At 37.3% G+C, this 24,920-nt stretch overlaps 1 protein-coding gene across 1 annotated transcript in view; it reads left to right on the forward strand.

Annotated features, from left to right (window-relative positions):
• Positions 1–24,920, forward strand: part of ACBD6 (acyl-CoA binding domain containing 6) — a 125,258-nt gene that overhangs the window by 64,167 nt on the left and 36,171 nt on the right. Inside the window, exon 6 of the mRNA XM_036442121.1 lies at positions 5,942–6,031. Coding sequence (XP_036298014.1) covers positions 5,942–6,031 — 90 coding nt within the window. The remainder of the gene's footprint in view (positions 1–5,941; positions 6,032–24,920) is intronic.

The raw sequence follows: 24,920 nt of genomic DNA on the forward strand, positions 1-24,920 counted from the left end.
ATTCCTACTACCTAGATTCTACCACAAATGTGCTTATTTTATCAATATTTACCCATCTCTCTATTCAGCCATCAATCTTATATTTTGCTGAATTTTTATCAGTATTTTCCAGACAATATACTTCCTTCTAAATGCTTCAACATGCATATCATTAATTATAATTCTGTATTTAGTTTTTCTTTAAAGATAACATTTATATATGATGAAATGCATAACTCTTAAGTGTACATTCTATTATTTTTGACAAATGCATGTACCTGTAAAACTGAAACGCCCATCAACATAAGATCCTTAGTGTCACCCCAGAAAATTCCCTCATACTCCTTCCCAAGTGGTTCCTCAAAGGTAACTGCTGTTCTGATCATTGTTCTATAGTTTGGTTTTGCTCTTCTCAAACTATATACATGGAATTCTAGTATTGTACTTCTTTTGTATGAGGCTACTTTTATTTATAATGTTTTTGGGATTCATCCATATTGTTGTATAGATCACTATATTGCTAAGCAATATTCCATCATATGAATATACTAGAGGCCCTCAGCCCAGCCTGCACCTTCTCCAATCTGGGACCCCTCGAGGGATGTCCAACTGCCTGCTTAGGCCCAGTTCCACTAGGCAGTCGGACATCCCTCTCACAATCCAGGACTGCTAACTACCAAATGCTCGCCTGCCTGCCTTCCTGATTGCCCCTAACCACTTCGGCCTGCCAGCCTGATCACCCCCTATCCACTCCCCTGCCATCCTGATTGATGCCTAACTGCTCCCTTGCCAGCCTGTTCCACCCCTGACTGCCCTCCCCTGCAGGCCTGGTCCCCAGCAACTGCTCTCCCCTACAGGCCTGGGTCCCTCCCAGCTGCCCTTCTCTGCAGGCCTGGTCGCCCCTAACTGCCCTCCCCTGCTGGCCTGATTGCTCACAACTGTCCTCCCTGCTGGCCATCTTGTGGTGGCAATCTTGTGTCCAAATAGGGGCAGGATCTTTGACCACATGGAGGCAGCCATCTTGTGTGTTGGAGTGATGGTCAATCTGCATATTACTCTTTCATTATTTAGGATAAAGGCCTGGCATACAGGTGGGGTCCAGCTGGTTTGCCCTAAAGGATGTCCTGGATTAAGGTGGGGGTTCCCTTGGGACATGGGGCAGCCTGGGCGAGGGGCCTGTGGTGGTTTGCAGGCCAGCCACGCCCCCTGGCGACCCAAGCAGAGGCCCTGGTATCTGGGGTTTATTTATCTTCTACAATTGAAACTTTGTAGCCTGGAGCAGAGCCAAGCCTTCTGCTTGCTCCTGGTGGCAGCATTTCTATTGAAATTTATGTATCTTCTATAATTGAAACTTCGCAGCCTTAAGCAGAGGCCTAGGTGTGTGGAAAGCTTGGCTTCCTCCATCGCCGGAAGCAACCCTAGCCTCCCTCTTTTGCCAGCTCCATGGCTGCTGCCATTTCTGTTTGGATTTATGTATCTTCTATCATTTAAACTTTGTAGCCTTGAGTGGAGGCCTAGGCCAGCAAGAGCAAGCAGAAAGCTTGGCTTCCTCCATTGCCAGGAAACCCAAGCCTCCCTTCTGCTCTCTGTGGCTGTAGCCATCTTGGTTGGATTTATTTGCATATTCACTCCTGATTGGATTGTGGGTGTGGCATATGGCATGGCATGTGGGTATAGCGGAGTGATGTTAATTTGCATATTACTCTTTTATTAGATAGGATTATAATTTTTCTGTTGTTTTATAATGGACATCTGAGCTGTTTTCATGGCAACTTATTTTTGCTGTTATTACTTATTTTATATAGGATGAAGTTATATCTCCCTTGCTTATTCCTTCACTCTTACATCACTAACATTATGGTAGTTTAGATTAGGAGTTCTCACTGTAGCAACTTCTATACAGTAGCAGCAGAAACGTGGAGAAGTTAGGGATGGGGTAGAAGATACAGAGTCATTGCAAGTTATTGGTACTAAAGTCAATCTCTCTACCACAGTTGTACATTGAAATTCAGTTTTTCAAGTCGACCTGTTTGCAGAATTTCATCTGCTAATTAAACAGTACTCTATTATACTGTCTTTGATTCAGTGGCGAGGTGACACTTCTTATAAATTTAAACATGTTTTTGTCTACTATATGTATGGTTGACAAAATACCATGTTCTCCAAATACCATGAAAACATCAAGACTTGTTTGTTTGTTTTTTTAAATATATTTTATTGACTTTTTACAGAGAGGAAGGGAGAGGGATAGAGAGCTAGAAACATCGATGAGAGAGAAACATTGACCAGCTACCTCCTACACACCCCCTGCTGGGGATGTGCCTGCAGCCAGGGTACATGCCCTTGACCGGAATCAAACGGGGACTTCCCAGTCCGCAGGCCAACGCTCTAGACACTGAGCCAAACCGGTTAGGGCAAGACTTGTTTTATAATACAGTCTTCATTTAATTTGTGATATCCCAAAGAAAATATAATTTTTAAAAAATTATGTGGTTTGAGGACAAGTAACTAAGGATATCAAAGAAGCATTTAAAATATTAAAACCCAGTATTTTCCAGAAGAAGTGAAAGTAATACCACTTAATAGGTTAGCTGCCACCCTGTACTTTTAAAGCACTTTAGAGTCATTCATCTGTCTGAGGTAGGACAGTATTAGTACCTTTGCTTGGTTAATAAATGAGAACTCCCCTCTCCCCCTCTTCCCCAACCCCGCCACCATGCTCCCCAGACTTTCCTCCCTTATCTCCTGAATACTTCTGGGATGTCTTTTTGCAGAAGAGTTGTTAAAACTAGAGTTGTTCTTTTTTGTGGTAGCAGTAAAAATAAATTTAACTTGAAAATTTGTCGGAGATTATATCATTCATAGAACAGCGTTTTTCAACCGCTGTTAGTGTGCCGCAAGATGTTGCCTGGTGTGCCGTAGGTGCAGACAAGACAAGAATTTTATAATTTTTCACTATTTTGTTTACTTAATATTTCATAATAAAGTAATTATAAAATACTTTCTTTGTGTTTATTTGATTCCTATTCAAGAGAATTACTTTATATATAGTCAATATAGGCACAGAGTTAAATTTATTAACATTTTCTAATGGTGGTGTGCCTCGTGATTTTTTTCATGAAACAAGTGTGCCTTTGCCCAAAAAAGGTTGAAAAACACTGTCATAGAAGATAAAACAGTTATATATAAAAATAGGTGAAATGCTTCATAAATGTGGATAAAGTCTTTAAACAGATATAACTTTAATGTGCACTTAATTCATGTTTTTCTTGAGAAAAGGGAAAGAAGCCATGGGTGTTTAGTTTAATTTTGTCATAAATGGCTATGAGGATGGAATCTCTGCATATTATTGCTTATCATATTACTTGAACTGATAATCTTAAATTAGAGCATGTTTATGGGAACTTTATTATTTGAATAAGTAAAGTGTCATCCCATTCAGACACTTGGCTGTGCTAGTTTTTGTTCATTTAAATACAAAATATTTTTATTGATTTTTTTTTTAAACAGAGGGAGGGAGAGGGAAAGAGAGTTAGAAATATTGATGAGAGAAAAACATCCATCAGCTGCCTCCTGCACACCCCCTACTGGGGATGTACCCATAACCAAGGTACATGCCCTTGACCAGAATCAAACCTGGGACCCTTGAGTCCGCAGGCTGACGCTCTATCCACTGAGCCAGTCCGGTTAGAGCTAAATATAATACAAAACATTTTTAAAGCAAAAATTTCAAAGCCTAATTATTTGCAAGTATATTTGATCCAGTTTTGTTTTTGAACTTAGTACTGCATTAAAATATTAATCATTAGTAGCCTTAATATAGATATCTTCCGCACTTCTACAGAAAGTCATTGGCAGAATTCATTCCAATTCAAGGTTAATTAGTGTACCATTAAAATAATGTGTTACCAAAATTAATTACATTGCAGGTCAAGCAATGTGTTGAAAAGGATAGTATAAGTGTCTGAGAGCACATCATCCTCTTTAAAACATTGCTGTACAGTGCCGCCCTGCTGGAAAATATATCCAAAGTGGAAATCACTACTGAGGTCCAGTCATAGGTGTTCCCCCTAAAGTAAATTTTTGGCACCACATATGGGAAATTTAAAATATAACTCCCATTAACAGTAAAATGTGTTGCTTGTCTGCTTTCCCATCAGAACAGCTCAGGACTTATATTTTATTATTAATCGATGTAACCCTACTGGGTTAATGCTAAGGAGAAACTAGGAACCTGGGGAAGAGTAGAAATTATCTTGTGGTAAAAGTACTAGATATATTAATATTTTATTTTCCTACTTAACTGGTAGGTAGTTCTGGTAGGTAGTTCTGGTAGGTGCCCTGTGAAAGTGTATCACACATCATTTTAACTATGTAGTAATTCTTGTTAATAGCTTGACTAAATAGCCATAAAATGCACATTTAAAGTTAGAACTAAATATAATAGAGACTTTGAAATGTTATATGATTCTTTTAATGTAAAAGTTGTAAAACAATTACATTGAACTATAGGATATTTTCTATGTTGGTATTTGTTCTGAGGGTGTTATTAGGATAGCTAGTTATTCATATGGAGAGTTTTGAAATTAGTTCCTTGCTAACAGTAGGTCATTAGAGTTACAGAAATTTTAATATAGGAAACTCTGTTCTCTACTTCACAGAGCATTTTTTTTACTTGGGTTACAGAATTGTCTCCATTTAAAAAAATTCCCAGTGGGCTCTGAACAAAATAGTTTTGCTACTACAACAAATTTTGAGTGATTTGCCCATACGTTTTAATTTTCTGCTTCCCTTCCTGTTTGGATTTTGAGTAAAAGCCTATTGGAAAACATATTGACAGGTAAATAAAAATAAATTGAGCAAAAGAAAGAAAAGGCAAAGAACAATTCGTAGGAAAGAAGTTGTCTTTATTCTTTGTTGTTTTTTCAAGAATGGATCCTACTGTAATTAGTTGAACTAATAGGTGCTGGAATAGGTGCTGGAAGATAAAGTGGGTTTAGAAAAGCTTTCTTGAAAGGTGCTTTTTCCTTTAAAGCCTTCTTTATCCCACTTTGTCCTACTTAAATCTTTTCTAAAATGACATAAAGCAGGGATTTCAACTTAATGTGGAAACACATTCCAGTTCTTAAAAATGACAACATCACTACCACCCTCAGAAGGTAGTGTTAAGCCATACATCATTCACTGCTTCTAAGAAGCCCTTAGTTATTGGGGTTTTGTTTATTCATTGGAACAAGTAGCTTCTTTCATTAACTAAACCAAGATTTTCTGATGGTGCAGAACAGAATTAACAAGTTGATAGTAACTGTGAGTCTTTGATAGATAACAGTTAATGTTTTATATTTAGTACTTTCTCTCCTAACAGTTAATCATCTGTTCTCTTTCACAAATGGCTTTTACAGTCAAAGTTTGAAGCTAGAAAACAAAGTAAACAATACTGTTTTTGAGATATTTAAGAGTGTCAATTTGGAATATTAAGAGGAAATACTTACCTTCAAACTGATTAAGTTTTCTTGCATTTTAAGGAATAAACTAGCAGATTTAAATATACTGCACTTAGATTATATTTTCTGAGTATGTTTAAGTGTTCATTTTTTTTTTATTCAATAGACTTCTTTTCACCAGAAGTGGTAAATGTGGTAATTTAAGAAAACTATCTTTTTCATTTATAAAGTAGTGCTTTAAAATTTTCAAAGAATTGTCTTGCAGCTCAGTCATTCAATAAATATTATCCTTATTTTCATTCTATAGGGAGGAAACTGATCATTGGGCTAGAAGTAGAACTCAGGATTTCCCATTGATTTAGAAAAGTTTACTGCTTTTCCCATAGAGCATTTTATGTCATCATTCTTACAATAATTAACCCAGTTTTACTTATTACTCGCTGTCTTTCTTAAAACATATCTTTTATATGGCCTCACAGTTGTATTAACAAATTTATTTCTCTTTTTCTGTGTTTTAGGGCAGAGCTCTACTCCATTGGGCATGTGATCGAGGACATAAGGAACTAGTCACAGTCTTGCTACAATATAGAGCTGATATTAACTCTCAGGTAAGAGTGGTTGATGAAAGTGGAGCTTGTTTAAAAATTTGAGGTCAAATCTACATAACGTAAAATTTACCATTAACTATTGTACAGTGTACAGTTCAGTGGCATTAGTTAATTTAACAGTGTTATAAAACCATCACTACCCTCTTATTCCACTACATTTTTATCATCCAAAAGTAAACCTTGTACCTATTAAACAGTCACTACCTACATCACATTAGTATATTTCTGGGCTATTCAGTACCATTGCTCTGTTTTTCTATTAATGTTTGAGCTGTGCTTTTTAAAGTATTATAGCTTCGAAATATGTTTTCATATCTTTTAGGATAAATTCCTTTCCTACTTTTTCAGAATTTTTCCTGGTATTATTACTTTATTTTTCTGTGAACTTTGATATCATCTTTCCAACCTTTGCTTCTTCCCCTCAAGCAACACCACCATCACCAAGTTAAAAAAAACATACAAAAGAAATAAATTATTGGTACACTTATATCTTTTATTTGGTTTGGACTGTAAGTATATTTTTAAAATTACTTTTGTTTTTCAATTACAGTTGACATTCAATATTATTTTATATTTGTTTCAGATGTACAGCATAGTGGTTAAAACAATTATATAATTTATGAAGTGATCTTCCTGATAACTCTCCTTCCCAATTGGTGCCATAGCTGGTTATTACAATATTATTGACTATTTTCCCTATGCTATACTTTGCATCCTGTGACTGTTATGTAACTTCTTACTCCCTTTACCTTTTTTATACCCATCCCCACACCTCCCTTCCATTTGACAACCTTCAGTTTGTTTGTTTCTGTTTTGTTTGTTCATTTATTTTATTTTTTAGATTCCACTTATAAGTGAAATTATATGGTATTTTGTCTTCCTCTGTCTGACTTATTTCACTTAATACAGTACTCTGTAGGTCCATCCATATTGTTGCAAATGGCAAGATTTCATTTTTTTTTTAATGACTGAGTAATATTTCATTGTGTATATATGTACCACATTTTCTTTATCCATCTGTTGATGGACACTTGGGTTGCTTCCTTATCTTAACTATTGTAAATAACGCTACAAAATGAGGATAGGAGTGCATTTATCTTTTGAATTAGTATTTTTAATTTCTTAAGAGTATTTGGAGGGAAATGTCCCCAAGTTAGGCAGAGCCTGAGGTTTTTGCTTGTGGGTTTCCTGTATTCTATTTGTTTGGGTAATATAAGGCAGATGAGCCAAAAACTACCTTATGTGGCTTTATAGAACATTCTTTACTAAATATCAATTTTAATGTAAAGTAAAACTTTCATGTAGGTTTTTAGAATGGACTATATACCTGGCCAGTGTTTTTTGTTTGTTTGTTTTTATCTTTGTATTCTCATGACCACTTTATATTGATCCTAGTTTTGATTTTCCTTTGTTATTGACAATCCTAAGTCATGTGATCGAGTTTCAGTTAGGGAATGCTCTGCTTTTGTCATTTTGGATTGCTAACATGCTTCCAAGTCACAGGGGACTTTTGGAAATTAGCTCTCAGAGTAACTTTTTCCCCTTGTAATTTCTTCTTTGGTTTCAATATTGAAAACTCTTTGAAAATATAGATAATACAAACATAACAAATGGAAGTAAAGGTTCATCTCTTTCATGACTCAGTCTTTCTTAAACAACATTATTATTGACTGGCCTACTGGCTGCCAAAAAAGAAAGTCAATTTTGTTAGAAATATTTGCTTGATCATAGATCTTGGTAACTAACCACCTGAAACAGGCTAATGTTATCAACTATCTGAAGACTAATGTTTACTACAGTATTTGTCTGAAACTGAGTAGTAGTTAGAGATATGTCATAATCTACTCTGTGTTTTCCTGTCATTTTTACCCTTCAGTACATCTCATATACTTTATTGCCCTGCAGTTTCTACATTCTGATAGAATTGGAACTTTTAATTTTATTTCTAAGAAAGATCCTTTATAGATTTCAATTTTTATCTAGCAATATTGTGGATACTGTTTTGTCTTTTCTTCTGCTTGATACTGATTTTTAGTTCAAATCTGGAAGCTAAGTTCTTAACCATATTTGACATTAAGACATAAGTTAAGCCGAAACCGGTTTGGCTCAGTGGATAGAGCATTGGCCTGCGGACTGAAGGGTCCCGGGTTCGATTCCGGTCAAGGGCATGTACCTTGGTTGTGGGCACATCCCTGGTAGAGGGTGTGCAAGAGGCAGCTGGTCGATGTTTCTCTCTCATCGACGTTTCTAGCTCTTTATCACTCTCTCCTACTCTCTGTAAAAAAATCAATAAAATATATATATTTTTAAAAAAAGACATAAGTTAAATTCACACATATACACCGCGCAGACCTCTTGAGTAACTTTGATTTTTCAAGCCCTGGTGAAAGACTGAAGCTACTCCCAAAGCACATTAAAAAGTATTTGAATGTTGAAGACTTATTGCTACATTTTCTCAGATTTACTATAAAATAATATTAAGGAAATAAGCAGGATAGAGGGAGGAGTAGGAGCATTGGTCATGAGATGTCTACACTATGCACTGGATGTTATGAAATTCAAAAGGAAGTTATTTTGTTTTAGTGGTACTGAAACATTTAAGGACTCCGTGTTTTATAAATTTCATAAACTTATGGTTAGTATAATGGCACAGAGCAAACGCAGCCCCTCTGTGACCATCTGTGTGTTCTAAAATATTTTGAAAACATGAGATGTTAACTAGACTTTAGTGATTATTTCATAATATACGGTATACAAATATTATGTTGTTTAAGAAAGACTGAGTCATGAGAGAGATGATCCTGAAACTAATATAATGTTGTATGTCAATTATACCTCTATAAAAAAAAGAATACTTGTGGAATGAAAGAATAAATGAATGAATCTGGAAGAAAAAAAGAAATTCCATATAGTTTTATGAAATGAATAGAAAATATTTTAAAAACTAAAAAATGGGTAATGACAATTCTAGATTTTACCTGGCTATTGTGGGGCTTAAAATGATGACATGAGATCCTCACTTCAAGGCTGTCCTGCTGCTCCTGCCAAGTCTACTCCCCGAGTCCACCAAGCATGTTGCTGCCAACAGCCTTCCTAATACTGCTCTTTACTGTGTCACTGACCTTGTCAAAACTCTCTAATGACTGCACAGCCTGTAGGATAACTTCAAAATTCTATGGATTTGGCATCAGAGTTCTCCATCATCTGAAGAAAACAAATCACAAGAATGGTATAAAGTATAAAAAAACCTATTACAAGAGTAGGTTGTTGACATAAAATAGTTCTTTAATATTTAGTAGGTATCAAGTATTTTATGTGTACTACAATAGTATTGTCTCTTTTAACCATCTCATTCATCCAACTTAGGTATATTATTTTCTGTGTTTTACTGATGAAGAAATAGGAGCTTTGAGAAGTCATGGTGCTATTAAGTGACAAAATCTAAATTTAAGCAAGCAAAGCCCAAGCTCTTAACCTTTCCACTGTGAAATTTTAGTACATTTTGTCTCATTTTTGTCTTTTCTACTAACATATAACATTTTAAAGATACTGTTCTTGGTACAATATTGTATATAGAGTAGCTTTCCTTCATTACTTAAAACTAGAGGCTTGGTGCACAAATTCGTGCACGGGTGGGGTTTCTTGGCAATTGGGGGCTGTGGGGCCATCTCACCCAATCTCAATCAGGACCTATCGGGGTCGGCTGGCTGGGGGAAAGGGACCACGGGAGGTTGGCTGTGGGAGCGTACTGACCACCAGGGGGCAGCTCCTGTGTTGAGTGTCTGTCCTCTGGTGGTCAGTGCGTATCATAGCGACTGATCGTAATAGTCACTTAGGCTTTTAGATAGATAGATAGATAGATAGATAGATAGATAGATAGATAGAGGAGCTATAAAAGACATTCATTGAGGTACATATAGTACAAAAATCTTAAGGATATAACTTAATGTATTTATGTATAATTTTATTTGCCACAGCTTTAATGCAAAGTAATATAAACATGGGATCATTTTATGTATACGTATATGCAACTACCACCCATATCAAATTAGAATATTTCCAAAACACCAAGAATGTTTGTTTTCTAAACCTACTTCCTATCAACATCAGTCTTTCCACCCTCCATTCTGATTTATCTCACCACCAATTAGTTAGTTCTACCTCCTCTTAAAATTCAAATATTTGGAATCATATAATGCATATTATTTTGGATCAGGCTTATTGATCAATACAATAACATTTGTGACAGTCATACATGTTGTTCATATATCATTTGTTCCTTTATTTTTGACTGCTGTGTAACATTTCATTGCAAGCATACACTGAGTGCCAGATTATTATGATCTCTGAACACATATTATAATAATCTTGCCACTCAGTGTATAGCCTATATAATAAAAAGCTAATATGCAAATTATCCCCTCTACCAGGAGTTCAACCAGCAGGCAGGCTGGCCAACCACCCATGTCCCCTCCCCCTGGTCAGTCTAGCCGGATCCCACCCATGCACAAATTCATGCACTGGGCTTCTAAAATATATATATATATATATATATATATATATATATATATATATATATATATATATATATATATAAAATACACACACACACACCAAGTGGCCAGATGGCCAGATTATTATGCATTCAGAGATGATAATAATCTAGCCACTTACTGTATACCACAATTTATCCATTCTCCTGTTGATAGACATTTCATTTTTAAGGTTTTTCCCCCCCACTTGGTTATAATGAATAAAGTACCTGTGAACATTCTTCAGGATGGACATATACACATATATTTTTGTTTCTCTTGCATTTTGCTCAGGAGTAGAATTGCTGGTCCATATGGTAACTGTGTGTTTAACCTTTTGAGGACCTGCTCATGGTTTTTCAAAGAGACAGCCCATTTTATATTCTCACCAGCAATATGTAAGAGTTGCTGTTTCTCCACATCCTTATCAACACTATTATTTGTCTTTTGATTATCGCCATGCCAGTGTATCACATGCCATCTCATTGTGTTTTGATTTTCATTTTCCTGATAGTCGATGACATTGAACGTCTTTTATGTGCTTATTGGCCATTTTTACATGTTCTTCGGGGAAATGTCTATTCAGATACTGAGCCCTTATTTTTAAAATTGGAGGTAAGAGGACAAAGAACATTATACATTTGGTGTCTGCTGTTGATTTCTGCTCTTTATTATTTTCCCCTACTTTCCTTGGATGTAATTTGCTATTCTTTTACTGGCTTCTTCAGATGGAAGCTTAGATCATTGATTTTCAACGATTCTTCTCTAATAGGTGTACTCAGAGGTATAAATTTCTTTTTATGCACCACTTTAAATGCATTTAGCAGATTTTGATGTATTTTTATTATCCTCTAGTCAAAATATTTTTAAATTTTTACTGTGATTTCTTTCTTTGAATCATGGGTTATCCAGATGTATGTTTAATTGCCGACATTTGGGAATTTTACAGTTTTCTTTTCTATATTCATTTTTAGTTTGATTCTATTATGATAAGAGAATCTACTCTGGAGAGTTTCAATATTTTTTTGTTTGTTTGTTTGTTTGAGTTTCAATATTTTTTAAATTAACACATGCTTTATGGCCCATTATATGATGTACTAGAGGCCCAGTGCATGAAATTCCTACACAGGATGGATCCCCAGCCTGCACCCTATCCAATCCGGGACCGCTGGCTCCTAATTGCTCACGTGCCTACCTGCCTGATCACCCCTAACTCCCCCCTCTACCAGCCTGATTGACCTTCACTGCCTCTGCATGCCTGTCTGATTGCCCCTAATTGCCCCCCCCCCCCGGCCTGATCTTTCCTAATGACCCCCGCTGCCCCCACTGCCGGCCTGTTCACCCCCAACTGCCCCCTTCTTCCAGCCTACTCACCCCCAGCTGCCCTCTCTGCCGGCCTGGTTGCCCCCAACTGCACCCCCTCCCCTCCGCTGGTCTGGTCGCCTCTTACTGGCCCCCCCCACCCCTGGTCTAGTTGCTCCCAACTGCTCCCCTCTGCCAGCCTGGTCACCCCCAGCTGCCACCCCCGCTGGCCTGGTCGCCTCTTGTCTGGTCGCTCCCAGCTGCTCCTCTCTACCAGCCTGGTTTCCCCCAACTGCCCCCCTCTACTAGCCTGGTTGCCCCCAACTGCCCCTCCTGCCCACCTGGTTGCCCTTCATGGCCCCCCACCAGCCTGATCACCCCATGCAGCCTGCTGTATAGTTGTTTGGTCGTCCCTCACTAACACCCCTGCCGGCCTGGTTGTAGCCAGCCATCTTGTGCAGGTGTGAAGGTTTATTTGCATATTACCTCTTTATTATATAGGATTTGGGGGAATGTTGCATGTTCACTTGAAAAGACTATTTTGCAGTTGTTTGGTGTAGTCTTCCACAAATATAATTTAGGTGAAGTTAGTTAATAGTATTAGACAGGTATTCTATATTTATTGATTTATCTATTTGTTTATCAGTTACTAAGAGAATTGTGTTAAAAATCTCTTATGATTTATCTGCTTTTCCTTTTAGTTCTGTTCATTTTCTATATCTTGAAACTATGATATTAGATACAAATTTAAAATCGTTTTATCTTCCTGTTGAATTATCCTTTTCCCACTGAGAGGTGGCCATTTAAAAATTTTATTAATCTTCTTGCCTGAAAGTGTACTTTGTTCAGTTATATAGCCACATGAGCTTTCCTTTGTATAGTGTTTATCTTATATATTTTTCTATCTTTTTACTGTTATTTCTCTATCTTATTAGGTGTACCAGTTAATGCAATTTTTTTTACAATAGATGGAATTACACATATGTTGATATGTATGCTTTTTTGTTGTATTGACAACGAGCTTCAAAACATCATATGTCGCCGAAACCGGTTTGGCTCAGTGGTAGAGCGTCGGTCTGTGGACTGAAGGGTCCCAGGTTCGATTCTGGTCAAGGGCATGTACATTGGTTGCGGGCACATCCCTCGTGGGGAGTGTGCAGGTGGCAGCTGGTCGATGTTTCTCTCTCATCGGCGTTTTTAACTCTCCCTCTCCCTTCCTCTCTATAAAAAAAAAAATCAATAAAATATATTTTTTTAAAAACAAAACCTTCATATGTCAAATTTGCTGAAGATGTTAACATCATAGATATTTTACACTTAAAAATGTCGAATTTTGTGCCCCAAAAAAGAGAGCATTCACAGGAACTTTTAATTCAATATTTTGAAGAAAAAATTATCATGTACTTCAGGAAGCTTATATTGAACATGCTCTATCTCACTTATAAATACTGATTTAAACACTTTAAAAGTGATGATTTTGATGTGAAAGACAAAGAACAGGTCAACCAGAAAAGTTTAAAGGCCAACAATTACAAGCATTATTGGATGAAGATGTGTGTCAAACTCAAAAACAATTTGCAGGAAGATTAAACGTTTAGTAAACTATTTCCAATCATTTACAAGCAATGGGAAAGATTAAAGGAAGGAAAATGGGTGCCACATCAACTAAACAAAAGACAAATGGAAAACTGAAAAGTCATCAGTAAAATGTTGCTTCGTCTTTTTTTTTTTTTAATATATTTTATTGATTTTTTTACAGAGAGAAAGGGAGAGGGATAGAGAACTAGAAACATCGATGAGAGAGAAACATCGACCAGCTGCCTCCTGCACACCCCCTACTGGGGATGTGCCCCCAACCAAGGTACATGCCCTTGACCAGAATCAAACCTGGGACCTTTCAGTCCGCAGACTGATGATCTATCCATTGAGCCAAACTGGTTTTGGCTTAACAGTCTTTTTTTACTTGAATTATGACTGGTGATGAAAGTGGATTTATTTTGAGAATCCCAAATGCACAAAATCATGGGTTGATCCAGGTCAACCATCAACATTGACTGTAAGGCCAAATCTCTTCGGAAAGAAGACAGTACTCTGTGTTTGGTAGGATCAGGAAGGTGTGGTGTATTATGAACTTCTAAAATCAGATAAAACTGTTATTACTGATTGCTACCAACAACAAATAATCAATTTGAACCATACTTTGATCATGAAATGACTATAATGTTCCAGAAGACACGGCAAATTAATTTTGCTTCGTGATGACACACCATCACACACTTCAAAACCAGTTAAAGACATTAAAAGATCTTGCCTGGAAAGTATTAACCTACCCATTGTATTCACCAGACCTTGCTCCTTCAGATTACCACTTGTTCCAATCGATGGCGCACACACTTTTTGAGCAGCACTTCAAATCATAAGAAGAAGTGGAAAATTGGATCTCTGAATGGTTTGCCTCAAAACAAGAAAAGTTCTATTGGGATGGTATCCACAAATTAACTAAAGATGGGGGAAATGTGTAGCTAGTGATGGACATTTAAATAAAGCAGTTATGATGTTTCTTTTGAAATTAATCGTGTTTTCTTTGATTACAAAATCTGCATTATTAACTGTTACACCTAGTAGTTTGCTTGGGCTGCCATAACAAAATACGGCCTGGTTACCTGTGTGCTTTTTTAGAAACGCTTGCCTGCACCTCGGGCCGGCCCTGGGCAGTTGGGGGACTGCGGGGACTGGAGAACTCCAGAGGCAGGCGCGTGGTGAGGCTGAGGGGACTAGGCACTGCCATCTTTGAGGGTGTGGCAGTTAATTAGCATATTTTCTCCTTATCGGCTGTAGGTGCCACCATCTTTGAGGGTGGGGCAGTCAATTAGTACATTCCCTCCTAATTGGCTACGAGTGCCATCATCTTTGCGACAGCAGGAGGGTCAATTAGCATATTCCCTCTTTATTAGATAGGATTACACATTATGTATAAAGGGCCAGAAACTGAAGTGAGTGTTACTTTCCCCAAAAAGAGGGCACCTCTTATTCTGTCAGATATATAGGTTGAGGGGCTGGCACCTCAAGCCAATAAGGAATTGAGCTGGTTGGGTTAGGTTGTAGCTTTAGTTGGACCTAGTCCACCTTTGCTTTCCTACATATCTTGGGGGAGATTCATTAGGGCTTTTGTTTGTGAGCCTATGGGGTCTCTGCCTCCCTGTGCCGAAAGACTGGTGAAAATTCAGCCTGATTTTTTCTGCTTTGTGCCTTGTTCTCCAGTTTCCTGTCTCATTTTGGCAAATGTGTTCAGGCTGAGATTTGTTTTTTTGAGAACGGCCCTCTTCCTCAATAGGACCTTGTCTTTTTTTTGTTGTTTTTTTTTTTTTTTTAAAAAGCTCTATCATATACCCTTCATTTTAATTATATTTATTTTGCCTTAACAACTTTGACCCCTTAATTTATTTTATTATTTTTATTTTTTTAAAAATATATTTTATTGATTTTTTACAGAGAGAAAGGGAGAGAGATAGAGACCTAGAAACGTCAATGAGAGAGAAACATCGACCAGCTGCCTCCTGCATACCCCCCACTGGGGATGTGCCCACAACCAAGGTACATGCCCTTGACCGGAATCGAACCCAGGACCTTTCAGTCTGCAGACCGACGCTCTACCACTGAGTCAAACCGGTTTCGGCAGGACTTTGTCTTTGAAACGTTGCAAAACAGCAGGATAGTTTTCTGGGTGCCCTTACCTTTCTCCCTCCCTCCCTTCTTTCCTTCCTTTTCCTCACTCGAGGATATGTTTTTCATTTATTTTAAAGAGACGGAAAGCAAGAGAGCACAGATGAATGTGAGAGAAGCATTGATCGGTTGCTTCTCATATGTGGAGCAACCAAACTAGGATTGAACCTACAATCTAGGTATATAACCTGACTGGGAATGGAACCTACCCCCTTCTGGTATATGGGATAGTGCTCTAACCCAGTGGTTGACAAACTCATTAGTCAACAGAGCCAAATATCAACAGTACAACGATTGAAATTTCTTTTGAGAGCCAAATTTTTTTAAACTTAAACTTCTTCTAATGGACTTCTTCAAAATAGACTCACCCAGGCTGTGGTATTTTGTGTGAAAGCCACACTCAAGGAGTCAAAGAGTCACATGTGGCTTGAGAGCCACAGTTTGCCGACCACAGCTCTAACCAACTGAGCCATACCAGCCAGGGCTTGTGTGCTTTTTTAGAAACTCTGGCTTCCCACATAGCCATAAAATAAAGGCTCATAAAATAAATCATGTAGCAAAGCAGCACTTTGTGTTTGGAACTTCTAAAATTTTTGAATTGCTGAGCCAACCCCACACAACCTCCAAAAGTTTTACTAATTTTATTTCCTCCAGTATCCACTCTCAATCCTCAGCCTGTGTACAAAAACAGCAAATGCCTCAGCTACAAAAGCAGCAGGAGAGAGCCTGACTATTCTTGAGTGTGTATTTTATGTGAACTTTAATATCAGTTTGTGTAACTCCATGAAATAGCTTGTTGGTGTTTTGGAGGAGAGTGCATTGAATTTTTAAATTAAGAAGAACTGACATATTCATAATACTAGTCATTCTATTCAAGTATAGACAATAGCTTTCCCTTTGATCAAGTCTATTTTTGTGTCTTTCAGTATTTAAATTTTTTTCCTCATATAGGTTTTGCACATTTCTTATTCATTTGTTTTTAAGTACTTAATATTATATTTGTTGCTATAAACTGTTTGCTATTTATTAGTTTCTCAGATAATGTTTGCAATTTTAGATATATAATTTTTCTAATGTAGTTCCCATATATAAGTCATTTTCTACATTTCAGATATTCCAATTGTAAGTGAAGGTGTAAATATGTTAAATTTTACTGTTTTCCCTCACATCTTGTCCTTGTGACTCTAAAGGGTCATTTGGAAAGAATGGGCTTAATGTGTTAAATCACCTGTGTGATTTGCTGGATAATTGCTTTAATTCCAGTTAAGAATATGCAATAATGAAAGTCAGGTGTGAAAACAGCCACTCTTTGTCAAAACACAATACATTTTGTCATCTGATCTTTTTTCCTGCTGAAAATAGCCTTAGCCTTCAAATTATTTCTTTAATCCTTGATTCTCTCACACATTGTAAAGTCCAGCCCTCACACAGTTTGTTTTTTTCCTATATTACTAATATGGTCTGGGTACTGAAAAAGAAATGTTTACTAGTACTTGAGCTTAGAACCTTTCCATGGGAAAATATAAAACTCCTCTTTAAACAAATAAAGTTTTACATAACCTACAGAACTCAAGTGAGTGTGCATGTGATAATAAGAAGGATATGGGAGTATGGAGATTAAATCCAATAGCTATACTTTTAAAATATATAATTGTTTTATTTTTATCATATGCCTTTCAAATACATTTCAGTTCTTGGTATTTTGAAGGCGAGTTGATTTTGCATTGTTTTTAATATTGAAATTACTATGCACTTAGGCATGCTAGTTAAATATTTTCTTAATAGTTCCTAGAGCCAATCAAAACTCAAAATGTTAATAATCAAAGAAAAGAGTTTTTGTCAAAAACATTACTTGATACAGCAAATAGTTTTTAGAATTCTCTTTATAGATTCTTAAAATATTACAATTTTAGTATTAAATACCAAGTACTACATTCCAGAATGTGAACATTCTTATAGAATATTCTTTGTTGCTATTGTTAATCTTCACCCAAGGATATTTTCCATTGATTTTTTAAGGAGAGTTGAAAACAGAGGGAAAGATATGAGAGTCCTAACCAGGGCCTGGGCCAGGGAGGAGCCTACAGCCAAGGTATGTGCCCTTGACCAAAATCAAACCCGGGACCCTTTGGTCTGCTCTATCCACTGAGCCAAATTGGCTAGGGCTATAATATTCTTTGCATTTTAAAATAATTTTTATATTTAGGGGGTAAGTTATAGTTAGAACAGCGTATATTTAGCAAATCCTGATCCCACCATTTATTCTTGATATTAACAAGATTTAGAATTCTCATTGGCCAATATATAATCTGTCCCAATGGGTTATGAATTAGAAATAAATATGTTTGCACATTTTTATGCTTTGCAAGCTTGGATATTGCCTTCTCAGTGACATTCTAATTTGTTTCTTTTCAACCCATTAATCAGCTATAGGAAAAGTGCATTTAGCTAAAGACTGCTATTTTTCCTAAATAATGGTATTTTTTTCTTGATGCTCTGAGATTATTAAATGTTTTAAGTTACATTTTTGCAAATGCTTGTTTTGATAAGTTACTCTCTAATGAAACCCTAAAATAGCAGCAAAGTGCTAAAATGACAAGTAGGACTTTGATTTCTCTGTGCAAAGAACATGTTCAGAAAGCTGAAATAAAGAGAAATTCCAGTGAAGGAAGAGAAATAAAAAGTAAATGAGGTAATCAAAGTCAGAGAAATTGATATTGGCAGGTCCTGAATGATGTTTCTAGATGAGCAATCTTTCAAAATACTTCTTGTACATTGCAGCTATTCCTTTATTTATTATTAAAATAACATGATCCATGAGGAGCTTGGGGTGACTCTGGGCCTAGCTAATTCTAATTAATCCAGTCAGGGAGAGCAGTAGGGTAAGTGGAGCAGTCTATTGGATTGAAATTCATAACTTAATTGAGGTCAAAGTCCCGGTCTGGGAGAACAAAAGTCTTTTGCTAGGACCAGGCAGATCAATAGCAATAAATATCTGGCTTGGATACAAATAGCTTATAGTGACAGATTATCTGACAGTGGCCAGAGGTCTTGGTTCTGTTAAGGGCAGTCTTGAGCATGCCATGGTTCTTGCTGATGTTCAATCCATACCCATGACACTTGGAAAGTACTCTCGAGAACTCTTAAAAGTCTTATGGAAACACTATGTATGAAACTCCAATAACTTCTATGTTGTTAGTGTCAAATGAGCATTTCCTAATGATACATTTTTTAAGGGATACAGGAGATTCTATCATATTGTCAGTGAGATCCAAAGGATTTGCAAAGCTGATTAATCTTTTTTAAAATATATTTTTATTGATTTCAGAGAGGAAAGGAGAGGGAGAGAATCAGTGATGAGAGAATCATCAATAGGCTGCCTCCTGCATGCCCTCTACTGGGGATCAAGCACAACACAGGCATGTGCCTCTGACTGGAATTGAACCTGGGACTCTTCCATCTGCAGGCCGACGCTCTATCCCCCTGAGCTAAACCAGCCAGGGCAAAGTTGACTAATCTTGAGAGCTAACTTTCCCATTAATAATTCAAAGAGTATGGTATAGAATTGCTTTGGGGGAGGAACAACACAAGACCATGTTGTCTTGATTTGTATGTAACTGTATAAGTTAAGAGGGCCATCCTATAGTAAAGAGCTAATATGCTAATTAGACTAGATGGTGGAACAACCTTCCAGAATGACCAGTGGGTGGGGGAGGCCCATGGGGCCATAAAGCAGCCAGGACTATGAAGGTCTACCCTTGCACAAATTTTGTGCATTGGGCCTCTAGTGATTGCCTTAAGGAGTTAGTGTTAATTCTTAAGTTTGAGTGGTATGAGTTGTGTAGGAATTTTCCTTGTTTTTAGGTGCACACTGATATATTTAGGGACAAGATGTTATGATGTCTTATTTCTTTAATCAACTTCAAAATAGATAAAATCATTAGCTAGTGTTACCAGGAAAGATTTCCCTCTGTTCCATTCTGTTCATACTTTTAATTTTAAAAGTTCATACTTTTAATTTTAAAAGTTCATACTTTTAAGTTTGAGTAGTATGAGTTGTGTAGGAATTTTCCTTGTTTTTAGGTGCACATTGATATATTTAGGGACAAGATGTTATGATGTCTTATTTCTTTAATCAACTTCAACAAAATAAATAAAATCATTAGCTAGTGTTACCAGGAAAGATTTCCCTCTGTTCCATTCTGTTCATACTTTTAATTTCAACTTAGTTCTCAAAAGCTTAGCTGTTCTTTTATGCATTATATTATTGTTTATCCATAGTAGTACTTAATTAGTATAAAACTTTGCATTCTCTTTGTCACCTACCCTAGTAAAAGAAAGATGCAAATTGACCATGCCTTCACAACGTCCACCAGACAACCAGGAGTGAGTATGCAAATTAACCCAACAAATAGGGTGAGTTAATTTGCATGCACAGGCGCTGAGCGCCCCAGCAGCTCCAGGCCTCTGGGTAGTGTGGGAAGCCGGCTCTGGGCCAGAGCAAAGGCGGTGCTGGCAGCCAGGGGAGGGAAGGCCCATTTTTGCACGAGCCTTCATGCATTGGGCCTCTAGTATAATAATATTATTGCAATTTGAGTATCAACTACCTTCTGACTGTGGGAAAAGAGCTCTTGAGATTTGTGGTTGTTGGTCTTATAAGGTTTGGAGAGCTTTATAGTATGTATTCCATCTCCACTGATACTTGTCTAATTCAAACTGTCATTCATTCATACATAGGAACTTATTAATGTGACTTTTTTGTCCTATGTAATTATGACATATTAGTCTTCCTTAAATGTCATGATCTAAATCCTACTTCAGTGTCTACATGATTCTATTATCAAAAACCTCTAGTAGTTTCTTTCTTTTTTCTTTTTCTTTTTAAAATATATTTTATTGATTTTTTTTTATAGAGAGGAAGGGAGGGGGATAGAGAGCTAGAAACGTCGATGAGAGAGAAACATTGGCCAGCTGCCTCTTGCACAACCCCCACCGGGGATGTGCCCGCAACCAAGGTACATGCCCTTGACCGGAATCGAACCCAGGACCTTTCAGTCTGCAGACCAACGCTCTACCACTGAGCCAAACTGGTTTCGGCTCTAGTAGTTTCTTATTTACAATTCAATTCTCAGCTTTTATGAGTGACTCTCGGGTGCCATCTCCATGACCAAACTGTTTTACCTAGTGTTCCTCACTTCATGAATTTGGTGAGATCACTTTGTATATCTCACAAGCTCCCAAATCTGGATTACCAGCATTAACTAGATCTTTTTTAAAAATAAGCTTCAGCTCCAGAAATTATGACTCAATAGATAAATGAAGTTTGGAGGGTGTTGGGAAGATGAGAATCTCAAAATTATAAAACATATATACATAATTCTATAGTGCCAGGTTTGTAATTCTGAACTTTCTATTCACCTGCTAGTTTTTATTGCTACCTACCTTAACTAGGAGTTAGGATAAAATCAGTCAGATGAAGCTAATTTCATTCCTACCTGAATCAACAACTGTTAAGAATTATCAGATATGGTTTCACTTTTAAAGTAGGGATACAAATTTTCATGTAATCCTATTGACTGAACACTTGTTATTTTTCTAATAATTGTGAAAGATGGTCTTCTTTTTTTCTTATAATAACCCTGTGAAATGAATTTTTCCACATAATAATCCAAAGTCTCCAGCTGCTGCAGTGTTAAAATTCAAATCCAAGTTTTCCAAAAGCAAATGACCTCTAATTGGTAATTTTTCAGTTAGTTTATCAAAATAAAGTGGAAACATCAAAGCTTTTTAGAGCATATATTTTTAAGTAGAACAAAAAATAAGGCAGGCTTTGCCATTGCCCCAAGAAAGCTGTCATCCACAGAAAACTTTATGCTCTGAGCACTGGGGAGAAAGGATTTGGTTATAAAACTTCCAACTTTCACAGAATTATTCTGGGATTTATGTGCCAGGGTAATAACTTCACATGCCATAATGGCACAGGTCCATCATTGGGGAGAAATTTGATGATGAGAATTTAATCCTGAAGCATACAGGTCCTGGCATCTTGTCCATGGCAAATGCTGGACACAATATAATGGTTTCCAGCTTTTCATCTGCACTGCCCAAACTGAGTGGTTGATGGTAAGACTGTGGTGTTCAGATAAAGGAAAGATGGCATGGATATTGTATTAGCCATGGAGTGCTTTGGGTTTAAGAATGGCAAGACCAGCCGAAACCGGTTTGGCTCAATGGATAGAGCGTCGGCTTGGGGACTGAAGGGTCCCGGGTTCGATTCCGGTCAAGAGCATGTACCTTGGTTGCGGGCATATCCCCAGTAGGGGGTGTGCAGGAGGCAGCTGATCGATGACTCTCTCTCATCGATGTTTCTAACGCTGTATCTCTCTCCCTTCCTCTCTGTACAAAACCAATAAAATATATTAAAAAAAAAAAAAAAAAAAAAAAAGAATGGCAAGACCAGCAAGATCACCATTGCTGACTGTGGACAGCTCTAATAAATTTGGCTTGTGTTTCATCTTAACTTCCAAACCATTCCTTCTGTAGCTCAAAAGAATACCCCTTAACCTCCATTTCCTTGGAATGTTTTGTAATCATCATGCTCTTGCTGCAGTTCAATGGGTTCCATGTTTTTCTCACCCCTTCCAAGTCTAGCTGGATTGCAGAGTTAAGTTTATGATTATGAAATACTAAACAACAATGACAAAAAGCAAAACACAAACAAGGCAATCCAACATGAGGTCCTTTTCCAGCATGTTTCTGTAGGTTGTGACCTTTGTTCATTTGGAACACCCCTTATCCTCCTATATAAAAAAAAAACACATAATATGCTAAATGTCCATTCGTCCGTTCAACCAATCAAAGGGTAATATGCTAATGATATGTTAAGGCTGCTCAACCACTTGCTATGATATGTACTGACTACCAGGGGGCAGACGCTCCAATTTGTGGGTTAGCTTGCTGGTGGGGTCCGGCCAATTGGGACTGAGGGAGATGGGCCGGACATGCCCTGGAGCCCTTCCGCAGTCCCTCTCTGGCTGGCCAACCTCCCATGCCCCTCCCCAGCCCCGATTGTACATTGGTGGTGTCCCTCAGCCTGTCCTATGCTCTCTCGCAATCCAGGATCCATTGAGGGATGTCAGAGAGACAGTTTCGGCCTGATCCTGCAGACCAGGCCGAGGGACCCCATTGTGCACAAATTTGTGCACTGGGCCTTTAGTTTTCTAGAAGTTCGTGTACACACCAAAAAAACCAAACAAACACAAAAAACTCCTTTCTAATGGCAAATTGGTAGTTTTTTTTTTTTTTAATGGGTCACTTGGAATATAAATATAGTCAGACTACTCTGAGTTCAGGAAAGCATGGTAGAAAAATTCCTATCCAGGAAACATAAAATTAAAGAAGAGGAACTGAGGTTCCTCAAGAAACTCCACTAAATTCATAGACTGTTTTCCAACAGTTTTATTAAGTGTGACTCTATTATTTGTATATTACTTTATTGTCTACCTTATGGTTTCCAGTTGGATTGTGAATTCCTTAAGTGCAGAAACCGTGATTTCTATTTCTTTAATATTTCTACTGGTCTCTTGCATAATGTTTGAAATATAGTATACATTCAGTAAATACTATAAAATACTGAAAAATCATTGTCCCTTTGTAGATAAGTACTCGCCGGCCTGAAACACAGATACACATACACACAAAACCTTTTCCCCTACATTTTCTTTATTAAAGCATAACCTCTTCTGGGAGGACCCTGATCTAGTCCCATCCTTTTCTTCCAACTACAGCCTCCCTTTGGATACCCTCTTTTGCACTCCTATCATATACTTTGTTCACATCTTTTCATAGAATTTATTCTTTATTATAAATATTGCAATTGATAAGACTCTAGGCTCCTTGAGAGTGGGAACTTTGATACTTTTCTATTCCCAAATCTTAATGCATTACTGGGCATGTCAATAATATGTGTTTGATCAACAAAGGTTAAGATTTAGAATAGAAATAATAATACCTCCATTAAACTGTTTTATAGAAAGAGAAAAGGAAAGGAATTAGATTAGTAAAACTTGATCTTAATGAGGTTATCTGAATACTTCATGACTTTGTTGACATCTGGTCAATATACTTATTTATTCTGTAGAGAATTGTTTGAGAGGGGCAAGCCTAAACAAATATGCTTTGGCACATATGTCAGATAGACATCCTTAAACAGTGGATGCTAAAGACTTTGTTCTAATGATAAATTAGATGTACTTATGAGACCACAATGCCCATATTCAAGTGACTTATTGCTCTTGACAAATATGGCAGTGGACTGGCTTTGTTTCATGTGTCTTATTTATTTTTTCAAGCAGTTCTTTATTAGAAATGCAGTTTCTTATTTAGCATATTTTTAAAACTATGAATGGTCGAAAGAAATATAAAGAATCTTGTAAAACTGGTAGAAGATACTAATTTATGATGAGAGTAGAAAAAAGAAAGAGCTGAGTTATAAGATAATCATGTCTCTTATTTTTCCCTTCTAGGATATAAAATTTATATCCACTTTGTGCTTTTCTTCTTTTTTAAATTTTATTTTATTAATTTTTAGAGAAAGAGGAAGGGAGAGGGAGAAAGAGAAACATTAGTTGGCTGCCTCCCAGGGATCAAACCCAAAACCCGAGTATGTGTCCTGACCAGGAATCACTTGTAGCCCTTCAGTGCACGTGAGGATGTTCCATCCAACTGAGCCACACCAGCCAGGGCTCTACTTTGTACTTTTAAACCACATCTTCACCTGGAATTCAGTTAGCTTGTATAGAGACCAGTCCAAATGGCCCAGTGCATTTCCAGTATCCACCTTGAGGGTAGATCATGCTGCTGGGGCAAGTGAATAACAATTGTGGAAATTGATTGAGCTTGGACATGGGAACTAAGGTGTCTGTGCTCATGTATGTGAGTCCATTTGTGATACAGATGGGTCCAGAGAGTGGAAAAAGAAGGCTCTGGAGATATCCATTTGTACTCTTGTCCTGGGGACATAGAATTTTCAAAGTGCTCTTTGAATCCCCACAGAGTTACCTAGAAGTTCCCCTCCCCACTCAACTTTTACATCTTTAGATTAGGCTTCTGAATAAGATTTTGTTTTGCCGAGCCAGTTTGGCTCAGTGGATAGAGCATCAGCCTGTGGACTGAAAGGTCCCAGGTTCGATTCCAGTCGGGGGCATGTACCTTGGTTGCAGGCACATCCCCGGTGGGCGGTGTGCAGGAGGCAGCTTATCGATGCTTCTCTCTCATCGATGTTTCTGACTCTCTATCCCTCTCTCTTCCTCTCTGTGAAAAATCAATAAAAT

This window comes from Pipistrellus kuhlii, unplaced genomic scaffold (assembly GCF_014108245.1).
Source record: "Pipistrellus kuhlii isolate mPipKuh1 unplaced genomic scaffold, mPipKuh1.p scaffold_m20_p_18, whole genome shotgun sequence".
NCBI lineage: Eukaryota > Metazoa > Chordata > Mammalia > Chiroptera > Vespertilionidae > Pipistrellus > Pipistrellus kuhlii.